The sequence below is a fragment of the Festucalex cinctus genome, chromosome 8 (assembly GCF_051991245.1).
Source record: "Festucalex cinctus isolate MCC-2025b chromosome 8, RoL_Fcin_1.0, whole genome shotgun sequence".
NCBI lineage: Eukaryota > Metazoa > Chordata > Actinopteri > Syngnathiformes > Syngnathidae > Festucalex > Festucalex cinctus.
In genome coordinates this window covers 23,666,302-23,693,850 of record NC_135418.1, presented here as the reverse complement: position 1 = coordinate 23,693,850, position 27,549 = coordinate 23,666,302, and the positions used below count along the sequence as shown (strand labels likewise).

Below are 27,549 nucleotides of genomic sequence, written 5' to 3'. Positions count from 1 at the left end.
AATCTATATATTCAGTGATTTTTTTTTTCTTTTCTTCCTCCCCGAGTGAAACGTTTTTGCCTTTTTTCTTCCTTCCTTCCCTTTTCATCCCCTGCTCCTCTTCCCCACATAGCCCCTCTTTACTGTCCTCTCCCACAACGCCCAGCTACCCCCCCAACCACATTGTGTTTGCGTTCTTTTGTTGACAGCTGTGCAGAAAGTATCAGAAAATGTAGTTGAAGTGCACAATGATTGCATATGTCTACTGTAAATTTTATTTAATCTGTTATTTTTCTGTTTGTTTTTAAAAATATAAAAGGTGAAAAATCAAAGAAGGTATTGTTTGGTGTGCTTTTATTGTTCTTTAGTAGGTACACGTTCAGCCGTTCAGTTCTGCTCTCTCTTCAACGCTCGTGAGACCATGCAGGGGCACGTGATGCTTTTTTTTTTTTTCCCCCCTGTTGAGATTCGTCCATTTTTCTGTACTGCCTGTCTTTATTGGCATTGCGGGCAGGCTGGAGCCTGTCACAGATTCCATTAGGTGAGAAAAGCATTTCGGATAGCAATTGTCCGCATTTAGGTCATTTTAGGCTTTTTTTGGGGGGGTAAGAAACTTTAAAAAGGGATAGCAGATGTGACCGGGCTGCAATACAGTAGATGCCGAGTGGTTAACATTTATCACGCGGTAGGATGCTCCTATAATGTTAGTTAAAGCAGCATGGGAGTCCATTTAATGAAATGAAGCACCACAGGGAAGTTGTTCTCCTTAGTACCTATCCCACTCGGGCAATGGATAAGCGTCCACGCCAATGCCTTTGGGGAAGTCGACCTCTTCAGGCCAAATAAAGTGTGTTGAAGATGTCTAATTAACCAAAAGATGAGTATCAGGATGGGACACAAGCTACCACTAAGCCAGCAAGATAACTTACTTACAGGAGCTGTCTAGCGCAGAAATCGGAATGTTCCTGTGTCCCATTCCATGAATTTCCCCTGAAGGGATCATCAGTACGGTACAATGAATTAAAATCAAAACTTAAAAAGACATTTTCGATGCCGTTAATACAGAAATTGTGTTTGAGAATGTGTTTTTCTACAATGCAATGTAATAGGGGAGGTCTTCTGTGCTCATCTTCTTAAATGAGCGGTTATATTGGGTCCAAGCGCAATTGGGGAGCTGTGCAATTCTTTACCATTCAGCTGGGAGATCCTTTCAAAGCTTTTCAAGTGCTCAGCTGTCCCAAACTGTCACCCATGGAGAGTCGGGCCGGGCTGGGAAGGGCTGGACTGGACTGGCCATGCTGGCATTTCTTTTCCCAATCTCGCACCTGTTGGAGCCTCATTTGGAACCTCGGATGTGGAACGACAGCCAGAAAGTATCGTGAGAAGAAGTGGAGTTGGACACTTATGGTCAGTTTGATCAACTACATTGTCAGTCATTTCTGTCTTATTTTTCGTCAGTTTTTAGATGTTTGTGGTGTTGCATGTTTTTTGACAGCATTTTACAAGGAAAATAAGTGTGACATAATGGTGGGGAAAAAAATATTCCTTTAGAATCTTGATTGATTTTCTGCATTATTACACATTTATTTCTTCCTGTTTTGCTTGAAATGTTTTTGCATGTGCAGTGACTATTGAATCTCAAATCTCAGCTTCTGGTACGTCTGATGCCGAAAACGTCAACTTTTGTTCTCAGAGTACCAAAATACGCAGCTTCTCATACTTTTAGGACCCTAAACCTCGTTTTTTGGTACTTCTTGCACCTAGTAAGTCAGCTTCTGATACTTTTATGACTCCAGCATCTGTGACCCTAAACCTCAGCTTTTCTGTACATCTTGGACCCAAAACCTCAGCTGTGCACCATGGCCAACTACGACTCGTGAGTACACGTTCACAATTATGAAATCTGTTATCTACTATGATGGAGTTTGCCTGTGCTGCATTTCACTATATGATGTTGACAGGCTGGATGACAAGTGCTCTGTGGATATTCATGACAACCCCCCTCTGCCGGATAATGTGGTGAAAGAGGAGGATAACACGGTAAGTCATATTGCATGGGTTGTTTATTCAGGTGTTCCAAGTTAAATATACACTAGTTGTTCTGGATCAACACAGTAACAGGGTTATGATAGTTTTGGAAATTTCAGTGTAGTTAGTTTTTATTTTCGTTTTGAGTTTTATTTTTTTTTAATTTAGTTATTTTTGGTTTTGCTAATTTTTATTAGTTTTAGTTATTTAAAAAAAAAAACTTAGTTCTATTTACTTTATTTTTTTGTTTTGTTTTTTAAGTGTATTACTAATATTTAATAAACACCATGCTAAAATGAAAAAAGTAACACATTTTTTACCTAGCATTGTGTTTTGGACGAGCCGAGCCATTGGAGGTAAAAGTCAAGCACGCAAAATTGTTGCCGAGGAGCGACGTCATCTGAAAGTGCTTTTCAATTGCCTGCTGCTTGATGACATCACTTCTGTGTGACACTTTCAAATGTCCTTATTCCGATTAAATAAATATACTTAAAATCACATTTAAGATCACCACCAAAGGCTGATGCATTAAATTAGTAATGGTATCAAAGACTAAAACAAAGGACATTTTCGCTATAGTTATAATTTTAGTTTTGTAAATATAAATTGTAGTTTTAGGTAGTTTTCGTTTTTTAAAAAGCATTTTCTTTAGTTTTGTAAATATAAATTGTAGATTTAGGTAGTTTTCGTTTTTTAAAAAGCATTTTCGGTTTTATTTTCTTTTAACAAAATTGTTTTTTGAATTTTAGATTTAGTTTTTTTGTTAGTTTTTGTTAAAATAACCTTGCACAGTACTTAAATTTAAAGCATAATGCCTTTGACAGGCTAACCAAACTAGCATAAATATTTTGGTAGTCATAAACCTTTAAACAATTTATATTTCAACACAAATAGTAAAGATGCATGTGTTCTTTATCCTCTGCAAAGAGTGACTAATATTGTAATTTTCTTGTTATTCTACATATTTAATTCAATTGTACAGTAGTTTGTCTGTATGTATTATACTGCCCCCTGGTGGCCAAGGTAAACACAAGGATTAGCAATGAATGAAGAAATCATGATTCAAAAACTCTTTAATTCTTTATATTCTGTTGGATGATATTGTTATTGTATGTAAAAGCTTAAGTACAACAAATTTATAATTTTCATGGTGATTTTTGGGGCCTAACGAAAGTATAAACGCTACGTAAATGCCATGACACAGCGCGGTATTTTTGACATATACCTTTGAACGCTGGGAAGAGCTGTCACCTATTGTTCCCACTGGGGAGCAGTTTTCCAGAGTGTACGGCCGGGGGGGCATTCCGGAATGTTCCGAGCCATTGTGGCCGCTGGCTTTAGGAACGCTGACAGCTGGATAGGGTTGCCGAGTCACGGCGGCGTAATGTGCGAACGGTGTGCTGTATTACCGCTGATTGCGGTGCTAATCCATTGGCCTGACGAGCGCAGCACAACCTCTAATCTGGACAATGATGGAGAGCTGGAGCCTAAAATGTGTGTTTGCCCGCGAGATCCGTGCACCAGTATATTTGGGAGTAGAGTAGTACAGCTTTTGTTACATTTCATTTGGGGATTCTGCCGCTTGGCAGTCAAAAGCTATTTTGGGATCTAAGCCGTTTTCAAGCTGTCCCACCTGTGGTATGCCGAGTCTACAAAGTTACTTTTTGAACTCGTTTTCTGACATTAAGCAGGTGACACTCGCTGTCTGGCTCCGTTTAATATGATGCGTTGCGAAAAGTCTTCGCAATTTAGCGTCACCGTGCGTATAGTATACTGTATATGGCCCAAGTGGATTCAAATTGAAATTATTTCCTATCATGTATGTTTATTCTTATTTTATTTTTTAAGACGTAATATAGATGGCAGCATGCCTACCAATTGTGATCTTGCCAAGTGAAATTCAAACTGGATTCTGGCTGGAGCTGGATTTTATTTTATTTTTTTTAGTAGAATTATTCCCTTGAATTTTCGAAAAAATGAGAAATGGTGTTTGCTGCCGGGCCAAAATTCACCAACGTCATCTGACCACACATCACAAAGCAAAATAAAAGTCTTCACAAAGTAGCATCACACATTGGCGAGTATGGGTAATTCAAATTTGGGAGCAAAATATTCATGACAAATTACACTTGTAGCTGAATGAAGAATTCTGAGCTCTCAAAACAAAACAAAATAAGACTTTGAAGGACACCTGACATGGGGCAAAATAGCTGCCTCAAACCAAGATGGCTGATTCCCAGTGTCTTTTTGAGGGTGGATTCTTGACTTTGTTTTTTGTTTTTGTTTTTTTGGTCTACTCATGCCCAGTGAAACTAGCTTCTGGGGGCAGAATCTTTAAATAAATAAATAAATAAATAAATCAAGGGTCAGGGTGACATTTGCTGTATATTTTTACAAAGTAGGTTGCTCCCAATTTGTAAAAAAATGCACTATATCTCAATTGGGTTGAAATTTGCTAGCAATCATTCAAAATCTAAATCTGATAGAATCTTAAAGGATCCCTGGAAATTAAATTTGCTAATTAAATGGCTTTTTTTTGTTTTTGTTTTTTTGAGAAAGTGCTACCTCACTAAATGGTGGTGAGTGTTGTGGCGCAGGTTTACTTCATCTACGACGAGGAGGTGGAGGAAGAGGAGCGAGACGAGCCGCCCCCGCCAGCGTGCATCAAACCCATCAACGAACGTCCGCATAAGTTCAAGGATCACTACTGCAAGAAGCCCAAGTTCTGCGACGTGTGCGCGCGCATGATCGTTTGTATGTGTTTGCCTTCGTGCATTGCAAGCGTTGACTTACTGCACTTTTTTTTTTTTTAACCATTTCTTTCTCTGTCTCCAGTAAACAACAAGTTTGCATTGCGCTGCAAGAACTGCAAAACCAGTATCCACCACCAGTGTCAGTCCTATGTGGAGTTCCAGAGGTGCTTTGGCAAAATTGTGAGCTTTCTTCTCTTTATTACGTCTATACATGTATCTCCCAGCTTTGTGTAACTGTCAGAATCGTTCACAAAATATTTTCATTGCATCCCATATGTTTGCCAGAGTTTTATGATACTGTCAGTATCATTGATACAGTGGAATGATACAATCAGTATCACTGTCAAATTATCGTTATGCTAATCAGTATTTTTGCCAAAGTAACCTGATGATACCAGTATCGTAATACTTGGTGTGCTTTTGTCAAAGTATCTTGATGCTGTTAGTATTTTCTTTCAAAATATCATTATTGTTTGTATTTGTATTTAGTCCTTTAATGACATTTCTAAAAATTGGAAATTGATGGATAGATGGATGTAATTTAACCACACATTTTCATAATTATTCAACTAATTTACACCTCCAATTGACTAATTGATACTGCCAATAGCAGGATTTGACAAAATATTGAAATACAAAATATTTTTGGATAAGTATTGTAGCGATAATTGGGTCGTTTTTTTGACGAATTAATAAATTAGGACGGTACTGAGGTAAATTGTAATTACAGCAGTAACCTCTAGGGGCACCACGTTGGCTTTATAAGTATCAAGATACTATCAGTATCGTGATACGATCATGAGTATTGTTTGCAAAATCCCGCGATGCTATCGCTATTTGTCGGTATTGTTGAAAAATATGATGATGCTGTCATTATCTTTGTCCAAGCTTGGCATAATGTCTGTCGTGTGTCTGTCAGCCTCCAGGCTTCAGGCGAGCGTACAGTTCTCCTCTGTACAGCAGCCAGCAAAATGCTACAGTCTCCCAGCTGTTGCCCTTCTGTGAGTCCAAATATTCCTTAAGCTAAACTAACTGAAGAAACTGTAATATAATGTATTTTTTTTTTACAGTATAACCTTTAATGTTTTTCCATGTGTTTCTCCTTCTCACTGATTGGATGATTTCGGGTCGCCAGCGCAGTCGAATCGGACCGACCCTGTGTTTGAGACGCTGCGTGTCGGCGTCATTATGGCCAACAAGGAGCGCAAGAAAGGCTCAGAGGACAAAAAGAATGTCGGTGTCAACGCATGTAATGTTTTTCTTACAATTCAATTTGTTATAATAATTGGTGTCATGGCGTGCTATTCATTTTAGATGATGATGATGATGATGATGGAGGAAGACGAGACCCAGCCCAAACAGCAGGAGAATGGCAGCGAAGCAGGTCAGCCACCAATTTATGATACTATTTAGCATTTTTGCAAATTTTTTCTAATAACAGTATCATTGTCAAATGATCGTAATAATAAAAATCTAATTTTTGTGTGTTTTAGCTAACTCGGAGGGAGACAAGCGAGGAGACAAGGCCCCAGCAGATGACAAGGTCAGTCTAACAACGTTAAAATGATCACGCTAATTAGTTCATCAAAACGGCAAATATGATGCCAACGTTTCTCTCATGTGTCGCCAGAGTAAAAAGCCTCAGCCAGGGAAGATCGGCGTGTTCAGTCAGTCTCATTACTACTTGGCTCTGTACCGCTTCAAGGCTATTGAGAAAGATGACTTGGATGTTCAGTAAGTGTGCAGTCAAATGTCCTCGAACATCATGTGTTTTGTTTTCAATGAGTCAACAATGACATCCTGTTTGTTGCCTAGCGCTGGCGACCGCATCACAGTGATCGATGACTCCAATGAGGAGTGGTGGAGGGTAAGTATGTCTCACTTTTCAACAAGTGTGTTCTCATAGTAGTGCCTTCAGATTCGTAGCCCTTGTATTACTTTTGCCTAAAGAGAATGTTTTTTTTTTTTTTTAGATTGTTTGGATTTGTTCTTGTAAGAATAAACATTTTGTACTCAACTTGTCCTTTTTTAAGTCTCAAGAAACACGTTTCCAACACAGCGCCATCTGCTGGATCTGGTGGGGCACTGTCTTGCCTGCCCCTAACATCTAATTGCTGCCTTTTTTGCTGCTTAAGTTTCGGAAAAATAATCTCAATTATAAATTGTGGGAAGCGGATAAATGGGGGGTTAACTAAACTAATAGCTCTTCACCAACTTTTGCATCTCGCGCTAAAATTTGTCTCCCGTCAGGGGAAGCTAGGCGAGAGGACGGGCTTCATCCCAGCCAACTACATCATCCGAGTACGTGCCGGAGAGAGAGTGTACAAGGTGACGCGCTCCTTTGTTGGTAACAAGGAAATGGGCCAGATTACACTGAAGAAAGACCAGGTGAAGGCTCACATGCGCACGTTATGACAATTACGGCCAAGAAGATTGTGTAAGATGCACAAAATTCATTGTTGTGTGTGTGTGTGTGTGTGTGTGTGTGTGTGTGTGGGTGCAGATTGTGGTGAAGAAAGGTGATGAGGTGAACGGTTACCTGAAGGTCAGCACGGGACGCAAGCTGGGCTTCTTCCCTGCCAACTTACTGCAGGAGATCTGAAGGTGTTTTTTTTTTTTTTTTAAATTAATAGTATAACAGTGGCTCGTTACACTAAAGAGTCATCATTAATATCACATTCACATAAATACAATTTCCATTTCAATCAATTTAAGGCGTTTATACACATTGGGAGCCACTGACGAGATCAGCACTGATGCTAATGTAGCAGCAGTTTTGTCAGAACTATGTATTTTGTTTTGGCCTTTAATGGGTGTGACTGTGATATTTCTATATGTATACGTGGTTTGATGTTCTTAACTGAATCAGGAACTGAAACTTAATTTAAGACACTACATTATTAAAAGTAACAGATGTCTTTTTTTTTTCCCTCTTTTTTTTTTTCTATTTTTTTTTTTTGTCCATTTGATATCTTGTTGTGGTTCATTGTAGCAAATGATTTACTTCAGAACAAAGCAGATATAAGGGCAACATTCTGAGTGATTTTGTAATTGGTGAATATACTTTAAGCTAAAAACAAAAAAAAATGTGCAAAATCCTCATGTAAATGATTATCTAGCTAGCTAGCAAGCAAGCTAGATAGATAGATAGATAATCATTCAGCTAGCGAGCTGAAATGTTTGTATTGCTCCAAGGTAATTCTATTGGCCTTTCACTTTTACAGGGCACAGATTTTAGGTCAACATTTTGAGACAATTTGTACTTGGATAATGTTTTTAGCTGACAAAAAAATGTAGATCAAGCTGTCTAGCTTTCAAGCTAGCTGACTAACTTTCAAGCCAGCTAGCTAGCTGGATAACTTTCAAAATAGCTAACTAGCTGGCTAGCTTCCAAGCTAGCTATCTGGCTTGTCTAGCTAGCTATCTGGCTAGCACAGAGTTCGTGGTAGCTTCAAGAATAATCTAGTGGTTTTTGTTTTACTTGCCTTGCGTGCAGCAATAGGCCAGTTCACTACTTAACATTATAAAGTGAACCCCTGTAGCCCATCTTCCATAGAAAATAGAGCTCACAGACAACTCAGGATCTCTGAGATTGAGAAAATTAAGGAATTCCGGAATCCTGTCCAGAATGTATAGGATTTTTTTATTTTTTTTTGGCCTTGTTCAAAAATAATTTGCCACATTCATATGATGCATTTAAAGACATTCGGGGGATTGGGTAGCTACAAGTATTTTCCGTGCGGCTTAATTAGCAACAAGTAGCACAGAGGGGCCCGTTTGCCATGTTGAAAGGCATGTGGAATGACGGGAATGGCATTCCGGTGAAACGGCACAGACCGGGATACCAACGAAACAGACACATTTATGTCAACGCCGCGCCTCTTTGCTCTAGTTGTCACCGTGTGTCCCGAATCTGCTTTCTCTTCCTCTCTCTTCGTCGTCTGCGGGAGGGAACAGCAAATAGACCTTGGACACGGGTCACTTGTACCCCAAGAAACGACCTCCTCTGCTTATTGCCACACAACAGGATAACTCAAACCTGCTTGAGCAGACATATTTCAGAAGTAATATGCACAAGATGTCATCGGGCATGACGTCACCTGAGCATGCCTCACTCTCGGTTCAGCAACCTTGTTTTGCTTTCTCTTTATTTGTATTTTGAAGGGAAAAAAAATTATAAAATAATATAGGATGGGAAGAGTTAACATGCTGCATGGCGTACCGATAAAATGAATAGATTTGTGTAATCATCACTTCTTTTTTGTTTTCCAATTCATCCTAACAAAACTAGACAATACATCATGCAATGTTTCCTTTAGCCAACAGAGGTCTCTCCTGCGCTACATTTTGACAAACTCAACATGGACCAAAATGTATCAGCATGTTATTGCACTGTTACTCAAGTCAACCCTATTAATTAAATACCAGGCGATTATATTTGCATGAAGCATTGATGTGCTGATAGAATTGCTTGTTTGCCAATTACCATAATATGCATCATATGTCATGAACATTCAAATGTGAAGATAATTAAATCACAATGTTGTCAATTTGCGGGAGATCTGCCGCTTCATGCTGCGTGCAGATTGCAGAAAGTATCACCCTGAACATTTAGTATTTACAAAACCTTCGTGATGAAAAGCAATAACTGTATTAGAGATTCTCTTTGCCTGGCAGACTCTTATTGATTTTTTTTTTGTGGTTGAGAAATATTTGGCCGACTCGGCAGGACATTGCCAGGACTGCTTCCTGTCTCCATCCTCTCACAAACTACGAAAACCTTGCAACATCTCACCACAAAGGATAATCAAAGATTTAAAAAATAATAATAATAATTCACTCTATTGTTATCAATGTAAGCAAAACGGGGCCAAATTGGTACAATACCAAACAGTGTAATGCTGCATTCGAGGAATGTTGGAAGACCTCCACCTCTGAAAAGTGCACTGGAAAAGGGAGGTCCAAGTTGTGAAGTCGGGGATAAAAAGGACCCGGACTTCACCAACCAGCTTCAATCTTATGTCACTCAGCAATGGTAACCTTTCGTGGAGATACAGACCATAAATGACAAAAGATAATTTACACCATTATAAACATATTTATCTCTTTAGTTATGGTTACATTAATTATTCAAAATAATTAACCTGCGTTACACAATGTGATTTGTACTGACTGTGTGAACCAGAGCAACAAACAATTTATCGGAATCAGCCATCGTTATAGTTTACATTCGTCTTGAAAGCTTTGAAGTCAGCACTAGGACAATTCGTGTGAGATAAATACAACTTGCAAACTTACTTAACACGCGTGTTTGTCTTTTTTTTTTTTTTTTTTTTTTTAATGAATTATTGCCCAATCTAAAGTGTTGAAAATGGCTTGTTCTTTTTGACGATGCAATGTTAATAGCTGAACAAATGTTATTTTTAGGGTCTCCTGAAAAGTGATGATTTTGGAGGTACAAGTGATATGTTAGCATTGTTAATATCTAAAATATCCAACTTCACGTTGAAACAACAGAAAATCAAATATAACTAGTATTGATAACTCATTCTAACGTCACACAGGGAACAATATTAACAACAACAACAACAACAACAACAAACTGAAAGTGACCTATAATCGCAATCGGACATTATGCTCTACTACAACATAAACAACATTTATTCCCCCTTCTATCTACACAGCCCGGTATCAAATGTTAGCAACCCTTATATGCTAAGCTATCTGTAATACTCAACTCATTTGGATTGCCGAGCATGTAGTCGAATTACAATTGATTTTTACACCCCCACCTCGCGCTGAAGTTATTCATACAACGTCGCAAGTTGCCGCCACATATTATTGATGATAGTTTGCGGGGCTTACGATAGGGGCTGCATAATTGATTAAAAGGCGTTTATTGTGATGCTGCTTCCAAAATGTACGCACGCTTCTTTCATCCATGCATTAACAAAACACACTTTCTCCTGGAGCATGTGAGGTAAAGCCCAAAAGCAAAGGCCGCTCATTGGAAATGTGTGAATCCTATTAGGATTGGCCCCAGAGTCGGCCTCTGCTTAGCAAATAAATAATAGTAATGATGATGATCCCTCATCTTGTCACTGGGGTGCACCCCCGGGAGAGAGGGAGGGGGGGGACGAGTGGAGAGTGGGGGGTGTATCTTGGCCTAATTGGTTCCAACCCTGCAGCATTTTCCCGGCATCACCTCAGTAAATTTCGAGTGTGCTTCATTCCCACCACAGGGTGGATCCCGCTTCTCTCGCCAAGTTAGCTGGGACAGACGCCATGACTTGCCACCCTAAATGAGGACAAGCCTGATAGAAAATGAATGGATGCGCCCTGCAATTGACTGGTGACCATTCCAGGGTGGATCCCGCTTCTTTTGCCGGGAGTCACCTGGGATAGATTCTACAGCTCACCCACACCTCAAATGAGGTGAGGTTTCTCAGTTTATCTTTTATATTATCTATCAGACAGCCTTAGGTTGGTTTGTCACTTTTTTTTTTTTTTTTTTGAGTCACGACAGACTATTTTGTTATCTTATCGCAGCATTTCTTGCTTTAGCTCGCTAGTTAGCTTAGCATGACTTAGGTGACCAGACCTTGCAACGTTTTCTGGCACAATTTTGTTCTCTTTATCTTACACTATTTATCTTGGTGAAAAAAAAAACACATTTTGTCATCTTGATTTAGATTTTTGTTGTTGGAGCCTGATTTTGTTCCGTTTATCTGAGCTTAGCTAAGCTTTTCTGAGGTACTGTTATTGTATTTTAGCATATTTGTCTTCATACTTCATAGTAAGGACACATTTTTATTTTCTCATCTTAGTGTAGCGTTTATTGGTTTAGCTTGGTTTGATTAGTGTATTAGCATAGCGTGGCTGGGCTGAGCAAATCTTTTGCTGCATTTCTACATGTTTTTTGGAGGCTTGTTTTATGTTTGGATGACTTCTACTGGGAGTGGCATTAAACAGCTTCAAGTCTCGTTTTAGAAGAATTAAAACAGAACGCTGCCCAGTGTTATCAGAATTGTTGAAAACTGACCTGGATGCAACCAAAAACAAACCCAAGAAGACATTCAATGATAACATTTTTTCCTCCCCTGACATTTTTCTATTTCAACAATGTGAATTCAATGTGCATGATCAATGTGCACCTCCTTTTGTCTCCGCACAAGTGCTCTTTGCATTGGGGTGAGTGTTGGTGTGTGTGATTCCGGTGTTGTGAAAGCGTAACTATACTTAGTCCATAAGTCATGATGCTCTCCATTCCGAAGACACCTTGGGGGCCCCCTGCATTACACCCAGCGAGACTCCATCACGGCCTACGCCAAATCGATAATCCCAGGGAGATAGTCGGCGGGAGGAAGAGGGAGGGGATGTGGCTGCGGGACAGAGGGGGAGAGATGGAAGTGGAGGTGGGGAAAGAGGGAACGCGGCCAGGAATGCGAAAGATGAAAGATGAGGGCTGCTTTTGCCCACAAACTCCCAACGGGGCCTTTGCTGACTGTGTCTTTATCCGGGGAAAAGGAAAAACAGTGATGAAAAATAAAAGACAATTTTACTAGAAAAACAGTAGTGATATTAGTGATATTGAAATTTGACATGAACAAGAACAAGTTGGTTTCCAAGTGTCCACTTTACAAGCGGTGATCTGTGTTGATGACTCTGGCCTGGTCTTAGATACGTACTTTGATATTCTGCGTGGACTCCAGTGAGTTTATTTCTGCTTTTGCAATGTCAACAACTGTTCAGTGAATGAGTGGAGCAGCTTTCATTTGCTGTGTTCACTCCTACAATGGCGTAAATGCAACTTCATACTTGTGCCTGTGTACGGAAATACCAAAAGGAGGAAAATTCCACCCATGTGCACAGTTAGACTGCACTTCGACCTGTGCTGGGCACTAGCTGAGGGTAATTGATAAAATGGTAATCAAAAAAATAATCTAATTTTACGAGAATAGTTAATTGGTAGTTAATAGTTAATCTGAATTCTCACTTTTAAAGTCAGAATTCTGCCAACCTTTTTTTTTTTTCCCCTCTTTACTGGCCCTAATCCTCTTCCATAAATTTCAGTCTATAAATTAATAGAAAGAAAATGTGATATTGGAACAAAATGTACAAAATTGTCTCCCAAAAAGTCGGAATTGTCTCCCAAAAAGTCAGAATTTTACAAATGTTAGAAATTTTTAGGTCATATTTTGAGAGGAAAGGAAAAAAAAAAAAAAAAGTTAACGTGACCAAGATAAAACATCATCTGGTCAGTGTTAATTTTAATTTAGTTTTAGTTAGTTTTTTGTCTAAAATTAATGACATTTGTTCATTTGTTTCAATCAAATTTTAATAGATGAAAATAAAGAGCAATTTTAGACTAAATAAAGGGCAATTTCAGTCAAATTGACAATTTTGTCGTTTTCGTTCAGCATACATTTCAACTTTTATACAGAAAATTATAACATACCTATTTGTACACGTGACTTTGTTCAACTTTGTTTCAGTGAAACATCGACTTCGTTTTCACCTAAATTTAAAAAAAAAAAGAAGCGCATAATTGCCTGAAATTAATCTTACAGTGAACAAGTTTGAACATTAAATGAAGTGCAGTGAACAGTTTTCTTCTTTCACCCGCATTTCATTGCTTCTTCTGATTGGCTTTTGTGAATTTCCGTCACTGTGTTTTTGTTTTAGTCATTGACGAAATTCAGTCAATTTTAGTCATCATCATCGTCTAAGTTTCATATTTGTCTGGAAAAAAAAATTTGTGACGAAAAATGTGACAATTTTTGTCAGCGAAATTATCATCACTGGTATTGTTTTTGAAAAACTATCAGGTGACTTGCTGCTAGGTTAAATGAGTGGTCGCAGCATCCCTCTATGTAGCACCTCACGAATTTCTCTCTTCCTATCACTGCACCTCCTCACCATTGTTGTTGTTGTTTTTTGTTTTTTTTTCTTTTTTGAGTGATGAGCAGCTGATGGCGAGCGCCGGGCGATGACAGATGGACGTGACAGGCAGATGGTTTGCGCCCGTCGTCTCTTTAATCACACAGAGTCGGTCGGCCGAGACGCGTCGCCTCCGTCCTGTCAGCGCGATACAAAGCCGAAACAAATTTGTCACGCTCGCCACGCGTTCCGAAAAAAAAACGGCAAACGCATCGTTTTTGATGAATGCCGGCTGTTGACTGACTGCTCGCTCGGCAGGAAGTCGAATGTTTAATCTGAAGTGTTTGACGAGCTAAGAACGGGCGCAGCGGGACAAATGGTGCGACGAAGGTCGGACTGTCGCATAAATGTGAAAGATTTGACTTTAATATGTAACGTGTGTTTGATTTGACCATATTTCCACACATTGCTTCTTTAGTAAGTTTAATATATCAGTGCCTCACCTCAAGTCGACGCCACCTTTTATTCGCTTCTATACAGTGGCATGCAAAGGGGGCATTAATATTATTATTTTTTTTTATTATTGTTTTTTTGTTTTTTTATAAAAAGTCCTAATCTTGGGGGTTGGGGGGATTCTTAATTTTATTTTTTATTTATTTTTTATTATTTTTTTTAATTTAGCTATGAGATGTGGTTAATACTGAATTATGCCCCAAACGGCACTTCATATATTAGTTATTTTTCTGTCACAAGTTCTTCAAAATGTAAATGACACTCATGAGGAAAAAGTTCTAAAATAGTATGTGAGATATTTCGGTAATTAAACACCTAAACGACTAACTCAGCGGAATCAACTGGCAATCGTGCAATAAAGGTGTGATGTGACGTCTTCCATACACATACACGCCGAAATGTTTCATTTGGTGTTGAAGATCCGACAGGTGATGTCATCAGTCTTCCTGGTGCATCACCGGTCTCAAGGTCAAATTGACTTGAGATTAATTAACTGTCAATTAAGGGCCTAATTGTTTCGTAATGCGGTACCCCCACCACTCTACAAGAGAGTGTGGGTGGGCCCACTGCTGTCAAGGCTATTTATGCCGATAAGGTGGAGAGATAAGCAACCAGACGGGATATGTGTGTTTTTGTGTGTAAATAATGTCATGTGAGAGAGGCAGCACTATCTCAGGCACTTCTATAATTCTCTCTCTGTGTCTCTCTCTCTCCACTGTCTCTCTCTCAACTCTCTCCTCACACAGTGTCACTCTCAAACATACGTTAACACTTTCTCATGACTCTCACACCTACTTTCTCACACACTCACTTTTTCACGTCATTCGTTCACTCTCTTGCTCACGCATTCACTCATGAACACTTCACAAACATTTTCTAAGTACCTCACTTTCTCTCACACATGGTTTTTCTTACACATACTCTCTGACACACACACACACACACACACACACACATACATTAACACATTTCCCTTAACTCACTCTCTCACATACTGTCTTACAAACACTCACACCACATTCTCTCACAGTAAGTACATATCACTCACTCACTCACTCACTCACATGTAAACGCTTAACTCACACTCTTCTCAGAAATCAATCTCACACACTTTATCCCATACTCTTTGACCCTCTCTTACACATCATTTCCCACACACTCACATTATACGCTCTCTCGCACGCTCTCACTCACTCCCTCATAAACGCTTCACACACACACATTTTCTCAGGAACTCACTTTCTCTCACACATTGTTTTTCTCACACATACTCTCTCCCACACGCACAGGCACGCACACACACACTAACACATTTCTCTTTACTCACTCTCACACCCGCCTTCTCACACTGAGTTAGAAAAACTCACACCACATTCTCTCAGGGTAACACTTTTGTTCACTCTCGCTTGCTCACACGGTCTCTCATATCACTCACGCACACTTACACGCTTAACTCACACTTCTCATAGTACAATCTCACACATACATTCTCCTATACTCTTCGGTACACTCACACATCATTCTCCCACATGCTGGCTCGCTCGCTCGCTCACTCACTCACTCACTCACATTCTTTCACAATCACAAACTCTCACACTCTCGTACAGCATTCCTAGGAAACTCACTCTCACACATACTTTCTCCTACACACTCACTTTCTCACGAAAACACACACTCTCGCATTTTCTCTGTCACACGCACATTTACTCACTCAGTGGAAGTCCCCAGCATCTCCGATAGGTGGCAGCGAACGAAAAGCAGAGATGCAGGAGGAAAATAATACTTAAGAAAAAAAGGAAGTAGTGAGCAGGCATGAATAAAAGAGAGCGCCGGAGGGCGTGCAGGGAAGGCTGATGAAATGTCCGCGCACGACCTCCTGCTTGCTAATAGTTGGCCCTCAGGCTTGTCTTACTGTATTCCGGCACGCATCCACGCACCTTTTCACCCTGCGTCGTGTGGACGCCGATCAATGAGAACTTACTCATTCATTTTACGATGTGTTCCAGGCAACAAACATGCCAGTCGCGCATATTTAGTTTTTATGGAGCTTATCGCTTCAACTCAAAGGTTATGACTTTTTTTTTTTTCTTTAGAAAAAAAAAGAGAATTTTTTGTGGCTTTTGTATGACTTTTGTTTCTCGTGATATTATCTTAATTTTCCCATGTAAGTTTCCAATCTTTTACTTGTTATATTATGACTTTATTCATTGGATTCTTTTCAATTATTCCCGGCTCACACAACAAAATCTGCAGCTCCATCCAGATCTGCACCAAAATGTAATGGCTTCTTCTTCTGCTTCCTTGTCCAACGTCTTCCTGGATGAGTGGCTCATTGTGTCGACTTATTGATACATCACATGTCTTATAAGAGTAGCGCTGTAGTGCAATCACACGCATAGAAGAGCATTACAATTAGTGGGCTGAGTGTTTAACGGCTTCATTAATGATATCTCCATGTCACGTTGACAGCACGGTATCGACATCCTTCCTCCCCATGATGCAACATCTGTATTGTTTTGCCATAGACAATTCACTTTTGCATTTTAGATCAGGGTCTGCTTATACTGTATTTCAGATAGCACCCTGATGGATGTTTGTAGTACATCCACAAGAAGATGCTGCGGTTGGGGGGGTTCTCCTTGTATTATGTATTTTGTATTTAATACACAGTAGCTATGCCCTCTCCCCAACAAGGAATTAGTCTGTCATATGCAAATTTGGCGGTGAGTGAACAAATGCTCTGTTTAGCTTAATGCTAACACACAAATGCTCTGTTTCGCTTAATGCTAACAAACAAATGCTCTGTTTAGCTTAATGCTAACAAACAAATGCTCTGTGTAGCTTAATGTTAACAACAAATGCTCTGTTTAGCTGAAAGCTAATAAACAAATGCTCTGTTAAGCTTAACGCTACCAAACATATGTGCTGTTAAATGCTAACAAGCATCCACTCTGCTTAGTATAATGCTAAGAAATGCTCTGTTTGGCTTAATGCTAACCCAGACAAATGCTCGATTTAGCATAAGGTTAACACAAACAAATGCTATTTAGCTTAATGCTAACAAAAAAAAAAGCTTTTTTTTTTTTTTTTTTTTTAAGCGGGGGTAGTACATTGCAGGAATAGCTGGAAGTAAAAAAATAAAATTAAAAAAAATATTTAAAAAATAGACTAAAAGTTGCCCGCTGTGTAAGATACCAAAGGTGGTTGGTCACCACAAATATTTTTGGCCTCATGATTTCATACTGAGGCCATTGTGGAAGACAACGCAGCTAAAATAAGCAGCAAATTAACAGAACGGCAGGATGACGTACTATCTTTCTTCTCCGGGACAAACGCCGCTGCCGGTTCACGGCTGCTTGTACAGCAGAATGATCCTTTAGCGCAAATCCATTTCAATTAGCCGATTTATCTGCGGGCTCGTAATTGATTCCAGAGGCTCTCGGTTACCCAGGCCGCCGACAGCATCTGTACTTCGGCTTTTTTCTATTTGACGCTTTTTAATTGTTTTTCCTCCTTCCTCGCACTTCTTCCAATTCATCTATTGACCAAGCGGCGTCCTTTTTTTTTTTTTTTTTTAGTCATTTGTTCTTCAGTCCATGTGACATCCTAATGGAGCCACTAAGAAGCGGGTGTATGTGTGTGTATGAAGGCGGATGCACGGCTAGATGATGGACAAAACGCTGAGTGATGGCCACATAAATGGGCAGATAGATGAATTGCTGGACGGCTGCTCAGATTGTGAGCGTTGATGGACTGATTATCTGAAAAGATGGAGGACGGGCGGACAAATAGTAGCGCGGGATGGGCCGATTGTCGCCGCGACCAGCTGATGTGTAAATGGGCAGAGATTGATAGGTGCTCTCCTCGCAGGGACACCTGCACCCTCAGCCTATACGAGAGCACGTACTCGTCTGTAATGGGGGTAATGGGGCTCAAAATAAACTCACAAACAGCTCTTATTTCCGCCTTTTCTCACTAATGCTCACAACAGACTGGCTTTGAATAGTTCACATATGTCTAGAACTGATGTTGGACTCCATACAGGACACTAAAGCATTGATGACACACATTTTATTTTTTTTTTAAGAGAAAAGCAGGCTGACTTTGTATTTCCCCTCCCCACTTGAGGAAGTATTTCAAGTCGGCCAAATTTTTGCTGGAGATTATTGACTCCTCTTTAATCCTGTTTTTTACGCCTACAGAAAGCAACGGCTTCTAGGTTCATTTTATAATGTGCAACTTTGGCCATGATTATTGATGTATATTGTGAGATAAGTTTGTTAGTTGGGAACTGTAAACAGAGCGATGGGTTGCACAGGTTTTCCATTGTTTGCTCTCTCTGTCCATTATGTTAAAAATGTGAGATTTCTACTGTGTGTTTTCTAGACTTTTCCTCCAACTCTACTCCAAACTCTTGCTTTTCACCGGATGACTTTCAGTAATATTTGCGCGCGTGTGTGATGGCAGCGGCGTCATTTTGAAAGAGCAGACGAGTGACACGGGGCGAGAGAGAGAGAGAGAGGGAGCGACTGATGCGTATTGACGGGATTGTTTCAAGTCTTTGTCCTCAGGTAAATCAGTTGAATGACAGAATGGTGCCAGCGATCAACAAATGGCCTCCGGAGGATATGGCGGGCGTCTCCGACACAAACTCGGGAGAGATGCTCTGTCAGGAGCGAGGCGTGAGCGGAGCCTGCACTGCGAGACTGATCAGTTTTAGAATGCTCTTTATTTTGCGCTTGTTTTCAAGGTTGAGGAGCCGCCGTGTGGTACAGATGCCGTTCTTCATCAAGACATGCGAGGGACATTTTCAGCCGTTTGGTTTTATAATCTTTGTTGTGGTGGTTGTGTGGCTCATCTATGTCGGCAAATATGAGCAATTATTCATTATATACTGTATTTGGAAAATAATCATCCGGTTACTTGGTGATGCCAAATATTGCAATTGGCATCTGCCTCAAAATATATCATATATTGGGCCCCACTAAAAGGTTTTTATAAATACGTTTGTGCCATCACGGTAACCTGGTGGTTTCTGTGTCGGCCTCAAAGTCAAGAGATTAAGATTTGGATGTTCGAGGTTTATCAGAAAGAGGTTCAAGAACTGGTATCTAAATCATATTTCAAATCCAAGTGACAAAGTTTTTGAACAAGATTGTGGTCCTTCAAATATTTGGCCAAAATAATTGGCCAAATTCATCTTCTTCTTCTCCTCCTCCTCCTATTATGATCATTATTATTATAACAAATCCCAGATATTCTTCAAAAACACTGATGAACATTCAATATAAATGTTCCACTAAAAGCAGAAATGGGCATATAAATTATGGAAAAAATATTGAGGGAAAAAAAGAGAAAAATCCGCAAATTTGTAGGTACAGAACTGTGAATAGGCAAGTGAGTTTTAATTTGGAATATCACCATTCACCACTAGATGGTAGATATGTCTTAGTTGCTCTTACAGTGACTCTTATACTGCATTTTAATACAACATGATCAGGCATAATATATATATATATATATATATATATATATATATATATATATATATATATATATATATATATATATATATATATATATATATATATATATATATATATATATATATATATGAATATATATTTGTATTTGGAGTGATATGCAGGACAATGTTGAAAATGTTACCCCGGGTTTTCACTGGATGCGGTTGCGGTGCGGTTGCGGTGCGGTCCGGCGACGCAAGCAATTAGATTCCATTCATTCGAATGGTGCAGTTTACACCGCTTGCGGGTGCGTTGCGTGTCGACTGCGGAAGGCCTGCGGCGTGCCGCAAGCCTTCCGCAAGGATAGACCTATTTTCTATTTTTGCCGGACGCCGCAGCGGTAGGCCTCCGGCAAATGGCAAGCTAGCACAAAACACATCGAGCGGGACAGGAAGACCGAGGCAGTTTCAAAATAAATTTCCGGTTACCTTTCAGAATAAAATACTCGCCAGCTCCTATTTCGCAAGTTTTTCAGCAAAACGTGACGTGGGCGTCGCCGGGCCATGTGCTCATTCACGGTTTAGACACCAGCGAACATGGACGAGGAGAGGTTTATATTGGAGGTGGAAAACCACAAAATAATATATGACACGGCACATCCTTTTTATAAGGACTGTAATGTATTGTGAGTTTGATGTTCGCGATTGCTTGTTGTGCCCGTCTCGCTTGCCGTACTGAGCGGCAGCCGGACGCGGAAGACAGAAATAAAGAGTGGACCGCACTGACCCGACTCTCGTTATTAATATACTTTACAAGGACAACCAAAAAAAGGATGCTGCATGGAATCTCATATCTTTCTGTTTCTCTGTTGAGCAGACTTTCTGTATGTTTGTCGTTGTGAAATGCCACATGATCGCGCGCGCGCGGTCCCGCGAGACACGTTGGGAAGTGGGCGGCGACGGAGCTGCCGGACCGCAGCTGTGCGGAGCCGGTGTGGATTGACAAACAAATTGACCCGTCCGGAGCACGCAGTCAAGACGCACCGCACCGCAACCGCACCGCAACCGCATCCAGTGAAAACCCGGGGTTAAGTGAGTTGATTTTTGTGAAAAGAATGTGCAAAATGAGTTCTTAATGTGGGTGAAATAATTTTTTTTTTACCAGCATCAAGTTGGAAAAATCCATACCAGTTGGGCCCTAGTTTGTAGTTTATCTATGAAAAATATCTTTTGTGACACCCGTCCTGAAACTTTTCAGGCACAACTCGTACGTTCCAGAATCTCTCATCGCAACCTGACTCACCTCGTCTAAAGATAACGCCGCTACTCTCACGTCACTCTGTCTTTATTACATTTCATATCACTCCTGCATTGCAATCGGAAAGAATGATGGAATTCTCCTGATTGGATCCTGATGCTGGTGATACAGTTTGACGGACAGCAAGGCCACATGAGCTGTAATTGCATTAATCGCCGTTATGCCGCCGCCCGAGCATACGTCTCAAGGTCTCGGGTCATCTGCCGCATCCACCCGACAACCTACCAGCCAGATTGTTTCACTCGTAACTCACTCAAAGAATCGGAATGAAGTCTGAAGTTAGTACGTTGACCTCTGTGTCATGTGATTACAGTGGCTATAAATAGACATATGTAGTTGAAATCTACCTCGAGACATCATATCATGTCTCTGGTATGGGATTTTTTATTTTTTATTTTTTCCACTAATGTGCCAAAAGTCCTGATTTCATGCCATGAATACAAAACGATCAAATAAACAGTCGAAACGGGAACTGTGTGTCTCTTTTTGAGCCTCATGCTGACGTATCCTTAATCCGTTCCAAATAAGTTATTGACCTACTTGGCTACTAATGATCCTTATCAGTATTGGCCTTGGGGAAAAAAAACCAACAAATTGGTCTATCTCTATTTTGGACCCCCATGTTGCCCGTTTCACATATGTCAAGACTGTGAGTGTGTGACTAGCTCACCAAATGTAAAGGGAATGAGTGAAGTCGATTGTGATCACTCCCAGAGTGGAGCAGACCTTCTCTCTGAACCGTTGGCTTGCACTGGGCTGCGAAATTACCAATACCGGGTCTAACCTGCCTCTGGTGCAGTTGGCGCAATCGCCGTGTCCTGACAAATGTTTTGACATTTTTAGAATGATACCTAACCAAACTAAGGATTTTTTTTCTTAGTTGCTTTATGTATAAAATGTACTGTATATAATTTTGACAATTAATATTCATTGAGTCACCCTGAACTGTATAAAGTATCCGACTTTACCAGTAGAATTTCACATCTCCAAATGAAATGTAGGGGATCAATACTCCATGGCTGCATGTGGAAAAATCAATAAGACTTTAATAGAATTGTTGTGTGTGCGTATCACAATGGCTACTCATTTAAGAGTGTTTTCACAGCGTAGCAAAAAAAAAAAAGGAAAACACGGCGACGTAATGTAGCTTTATTGTTTTTCCAATGGCAGAAGTGGGACAATTGCTGTTCTTCTCTTGTATGGATTGCATAATTGAATCGGCATCGGGACTCGACAATCCGACGGGAGCTCCACTAAATTGACCCGACTGCTTTGACTACATGATCTCATTTTCTCAAAGGTACAAAAACGCTATCTTATTGTCCCTACCTCACCTGTGAAATAAATGTGCTCAGGTGTATCAACTTTATTTCCAACTTGTAAGCAACTATTCCTTCTGCCATGGAATGCAAATTTGCCCTTTTGAGGAAAGCAAAAGCGCCAGAGCAGCACGTTGACCTGAGCCATCAGCACAAGCGTATCTCTCCGACGTCGCCATCAGCCACAATGGATTGTACGCAATTTCCAATAAGGTGCTTAAGAGCGAGCCCTAATCACGCCTTTAATTAGAATCCGCTGGTCATTAGGAAGAGAGAATTCCGTGAAAAATACCTCGCTCGCTGGCTGACTGGCTCTCGCGGGGAAGCGCAACAGTGGCAGATGGACGCACGCTCTTATCGCATCAATTCTTCTCGCAACTGAGCATGCACCAACGGGATGCTTCTATCGAAAGGCGCGCAGCCATTGTTGCGGTGCTCAGTAGAGACACATACAGCAACAATATGCTGTAAATTGAGCCAAATTAGAATTAACACACGTTTAAAAAAAGTATTTATTTCAAAAAGAATAATAAAGCTAAATCTTATCTGTTGTATTTTGTACTTGTGATCTTGTGGTGGGAATTAGTTGTGGTCATAGATTTATTATTTATTTTAATTTTCTTATTGTTCTTTTAGTTGTTTTGGTGCTGAGGCATTTGTGGTGGTACAAAAAAAAAAACACTTTTACTGAATCTTTTTTGTTTGTTTGTTTGTTTGTTTTTGTTTTGTTATTAATCCATTCTGGAAAGTCTGACTAAAACCGAATTATATGAAATCCAAAGCAGTTTTTTCTCATGTTATTAAAACCCTCCTGTTATGTTGCGGGTCAAATTGATCCATTTAGAAAATCTAGAAAGAAAAGAAAGAAAGAGGAAAAAAAAAAAAAAAAAGCTTAGGTTCAACTTTGCTGGTCTCCTCAGCTGTGTCGGCTGTGGGAGACATGGAAAACAGGCTGGATACGGGTACTCGAGAACCGGGGGTTGACAACCAGTGGTTTAGAGCTGGGGAAGAACAAAAGAAAAGAATTTTTTTACTTCTTTTACTCAATGAGAGATGGGGTGGGTGTCCAGCCTGGCGGACCGCCAGTCTTGTAAAACGCTGGGGGAAACCCTGACTCTTACTGCCTTATTGTGAGATAAGGCTCACCAAATTGAGTTCCTCGCCCTGTAAAAGGTTCAAATCAGACGAGGGCTTCTCTCTATGGCTAACAACTCCCTCTTTTGTGATTTTCTTGGTCTGCTTTTATATTGTTAACCAGTTTGTATGAAGGTGTCAGTCATCCAAACACAAAAGCGGCTCAGTTGCTAGTGTTGGTCCATGCAGCACAGCAAAGACAAGCACTCTGATAAGCGTCACCGCGTCCGCTATACATTATCTCCATCTCTTTTGTCACTCCTTTCATTGCACGTCTTATTTTTTTCCGGCTTGCGTGTCTCCCGATTCCATCGGCGGCCGCGTGAATGGATACATGGCGGCGTTTGCTTAATAATGCCCTGACCGTTTCATTACAGTAATCGTGGCCGGGATCGGCGGCGGTGGCAGGATGACTTAGAGCCGAGGGCAGCGCCTCATTAACTCTGCGTGACCAACGAGCGACGCCCTCAAGACACATCGGAATTGCCTCCGCCGCGGTTCGAGTAAGATTGTGTTCCTTTTCTTACAATCACATTTCAAAACATTGTGTTGCCTGCTTTTCTTGCAACCCGTGACGGCATAGGAGGAGACTAATCTGGTTGTTCTTGCATTTTACATTGCGAGAGACGCTTGAAATAAATTATAGGTTCATATTTGCCTGCAGATGTTACAATTTTGTTAGCTAAGCAGCCTTAAAGACAATAAAAGTATTTTCATGAGCGTGTGTGGCTTTAGAAGGCGGGGCCTGGCCTGGTGAGTGACGTGTGCGTCAGAGAATGAGATGTTGACCATATTAAATAGTCTAATGATTTTTACGTTACATTTTTCCGTAATTGTAGATGTGCTTATGTGTATAAACCAATTTTGATTTGCCACCAATCAGTCGTGATTTAAAGCTGCAAGATTATTTATGGGCGGGGACTGCTTGTGTCTGTTAGGGAGAATGGAAATATTTCATATTCTATTGATATTATATGTGCGCTTTTATGAACAAAAGCCATTATCACCTCCACAAAATCAACAATATTGCGTTATTGTGAATTTTGGTGATGATTGGTCACAGTTTTCAGACATTTTTAAAGACGCTAACGCTTTTAGATAGACTGAAAGCCAACCTGTCATGACTAGGGGCCATGCAAGGGTTATGTTTGTGTCATGACCCTGTGGTCAAGTGTCTGTCTTGAACTGATGAAACCAGCATTTAGTTTCAACTGGTAAGACGCTATGTGATGTCAGGAATCTTTAATCTCTTTATCTGGTCAACAGCCAATCAGATAATTCCATGTCAGTCCTGTTGACCACATGTCCTGCTACGACCAATCAGATTGATTAGCTGTCTATATACGCCTGTCTGAGAATGCTTTTGTCAGATTATTACCTCTGTCCCTCTGTGCAACCCCACAAATCTTATTTGTGTCTGCATTTTTGGGATCCAACCTCAGAACATAACAGTCGCTCAGACTGCAAGTAAGTTGACCTGATGTTTGATATTCGTTTTGGAACACATGGGATATGTGTGACAAATCACCATAAATTCAAAGTTTTTTTTTTTTTTTTTTTTTTCCATTCTGCCAGCTGTAGTAACTGAAAACTGAAAACTGGATGAAATCAATTGTCAGAATTGTTCCCCAAAAATCACTGACATTGATATAAATTTTACTATTTCCTGCAGTTTTTGAGTGAAAAATGGGTTGTCAAAAAAAAAAAGTGACTTTCCATGATATGTCCTCTTTTAAAGTTAAAAAAACAACTAGACTTTAAGACTATAAATGTGCATCTTGACGAGCAATTTTACAACACAAGTATGACAAAAGATTCCATTTGTAGAACACAAATCCAAATATGACTTGAATCTCTCTAGTTCAGTGTTAAAAAAATCTCACCTGTATTGGAGCCACCTAACCTGCCTCCATATTTCCCGGCACAGCTGACGCTAATGGGAGGCATGCTGTGTCGCGCAAGTGGGCGTCTTTAAGTGGAGGAGCAGGAGGAGGAGGAGGTCATCTTTTTCCTGTGCAAAAACAAAACTTCAGCAACCCGCTGGGCACTTAAGACGCAGCATCACTGAGATCGCTTCACAGCGCGGGATGAGTAATGTGGCGGCGCGGCCTGCCGCTTATCCACTCATCAGTGTGAGCTTTAAGGTGAGACGGCAACAGACGCTATCTCGCTTTTGTTTCCTTCTCACGCTTGTAGTAAGCAACAACGGCTGCTGTAAAAGGGATTTTCCTTGCACGCAAGATAACGATAACATGATTACTCGTTTGTACTGTACAGATGACGGACAACCAATGATTACATTCATTGCTATGCTTTTCAATTTCATTGAGAGTGAAGCAACAGCGCCCCTGCTGGTGGAGACAAACAGTGCACTCTTTTTTTTTTTTTTTTTTTTACTCAATGTACTCGATAACATTCCATAATATTGTTATTTTATGAGAAATTCACAATTTTACAAGGAAAAAAATGCAATAAAAACACCATCTGTCAGAATAATAAATGACAGTTTGTTATATCCTATTACGGAAATACTCATTGAAAAAGAGTAGTTGTAATATTATGAGTTCCATTTAAGCAGAATTAAGGTGTACTATATGCATAATATAATGGGAGAAAAACATTTCAATTTTACAAGGATGAAATCATAATATTATCAAAGTCATACTTTATAGGAATGAAGTCCTATTCATAAAAGTAGTGATTTTATGAGGGGGAAAAGTAACAATTCTGAGGGTTTTTTTTCTAATCATGTTTGTGAGAAAGTAGTATTAATAACAATAAAGACATGATTTAATATGTGCAAACAACTCCAGTTAAAAATACTGCAATTTTCTGAGTCAAGTCATAATGTGAGAAAAATGAATTTTATAAGATAACAAGGATAAAGTATGTGAAAACCAAATGTATTATTCTGCCCATGTGCCAACAAAACGTTAATTTATGCCCTTGTTGAAAAGTTTACACTCAGTTTGACTGGACAATAATTGGAATGTGTAATTATTACTTTATGTATAGGCAGTCTTTTTGTTTCGCATGACTGTTTTTTCACACAAAGCTCCTTGAGTATCAAGAAAGAAATACAATTAAAAATTGAATAAATTGTACAATAATGTCAATAATACATTTTTTGTTGTAACTGTGAAGAACTGCACTACAACAGAGAGGCATTTCTCAATATTCCGCTTAGAAGAATAAAGTAAGCAAAATATTAGAAACAGCACAGTTCAGCACAAATGTAAACACTTTTTAACTTAATACTGGCCAGAGGAAAGAGCTTGCAATCAATGATTTCTGATCAAAATTTATTTTTTCTTTTAATTTCTGAAGTGCAGACGTGACCATATCTCCTCGTCTTAAGCAGAGTTTGGACCCCCCCCACCAAGCTGATCGCAATCAGGGCCTGATAGTAATTAATGAGGTGATTAATTGCTGGATTGATCCTCTGATCGATTAAAAAAAAAAAAACTTGCAGTAGAAATTCAAATAGAGCAGGCGTGTATTTGCTGAGATGTTTCAGCGCTTTAATTGGATTCTGATTTGCTGAGGATGTCGTTATAAATATGTACGCGGGTCATTGTCAACTTCAAGGAAGTAAGTGCAGACTTGAATTTCACAACAATTTGGATTTAAAAAAAAAAAAAAAAAAGTGTGGTCCCTGCAAGAGCCGATGATTTCGCAACCAAGCGGCAGGCAGTAAATCACACGTTTTGGTCCTCGTGGATGTTGTGTGCTGCAGAAGGTGACCCTGAGAACCAGGCGGCCTTGTTCATTTAGACAGGCTGCGAGCTCGCCGCTGACAGCCAGCAGCGGAGTGGAGGCGAACTCCCGGCCAGGCGAAATGGAAAGAATTTAGATGAACCATCTAAACAGTACGACATCATATTGTCAGCCGAATCTCAGAAACAAAAATGTTCAGTGTAAAAATCATTTTAAAGGCAAATTATATGAATAAATAAGTAAAAAAAAAAAAAGGGATTTTAAAGAATAAAATTACCCCCCCCCCAAAAAAATAAATAAAAAAATAAATAATAATAATAATCCTATACATTTTTAGTAATGTCTTGTAAGTTAAATTATGTAAACTGAAAGTGCAGCATCAAACTTTTCTTGAACAGCCTATTCACAAGTAGAGAAGTATTCACATACTTATTAATCTATAAT

General features: G+C 39.8%; 1 protein-coding gene and 1 long non-coding RNA gene across 4 annotated transcripts in view; one reads left to right on the top strand and one right to left on the bottom strand.

Annotated features, from left to right (window-relative positions):
- The first annotated feature begins 1,093 nt into the window (after positions 1-1,093).
- LOC144023874 (SH3 and cysteine-rich domain-containing protein 3-like) lies at positions 1,094-25,859 on the top strand. 3 transcript variants are annotated; one of them, XM_077529801.1, is made up of 13 exons: positions 1,094-1,386; positions 1,776-1,855; positions 1,941-2,019; positions 4,605-4,761; positions 4,843-4,940; positions 5,680-5,761; positions 5,896-5,993; positions 6,075-6,144; positions 6,254-6,303; positions 6,391-6,494; positions 6,576-6,627; positions 7,011-7,148; positions 7,264-7,678. In XM_077529801.1, the coding sequence occupies exons 2-13, from the start codon at positions 1,839-1,841 to the stop codon at positions 7,360-7,362; spliced, it is 1,044 nt and encodes a 347-aa protein (XP_077385927.1). In that variant the 5' UTR covers positions 1,094-1,386; positions 1,776-1,838; the 3' UTR covers positions 7,363-7,678. The 3 variants fall into 3 exon arrangements, 1 of the variants encoding a protein (XP_077385927.1); XR_013284625.1 differs by lacking the exons at positions 1,094-1,386; positions 1,776-1,855; positions 1,941-2,019 and adding exons at positions 3,950-4,260; positions 23,766-23,891; positions 25,316-25,859 and having other exon boundaries at positions 7,264-7,364; XR_013284626.1 differs by lacking the exons at positions 1,094-1,386; positions 1,776-1,855; positions 1,941-2,019 and adding exons at positions 4,125-4,405; positions 23,766-23,891; positions 25,316-25,859 and having other exon boundaries at positions 4,567-4,761; positions 7,264-7,364.
- The window catches only part of LOC144023876 (uncharacterized), a 50,264-nt gene continuing 45,553 nt past the window's right edge, over positions 22,839-27,549 (bottom strand). The window contains exons 3-4 of the long non-coding RNA XR_013284628.1: positions 25,272-25,399; positions 22,839-23,255 (exon numbers count right to left, since the gene is read on the bottom strand). This is a non-coding gene — a long non-coding RNA (uncharacterized LOC144023876). The remainder of the gene's footprint in view (positions 23,256-25,271; positions 25,400-27,549) is intronic.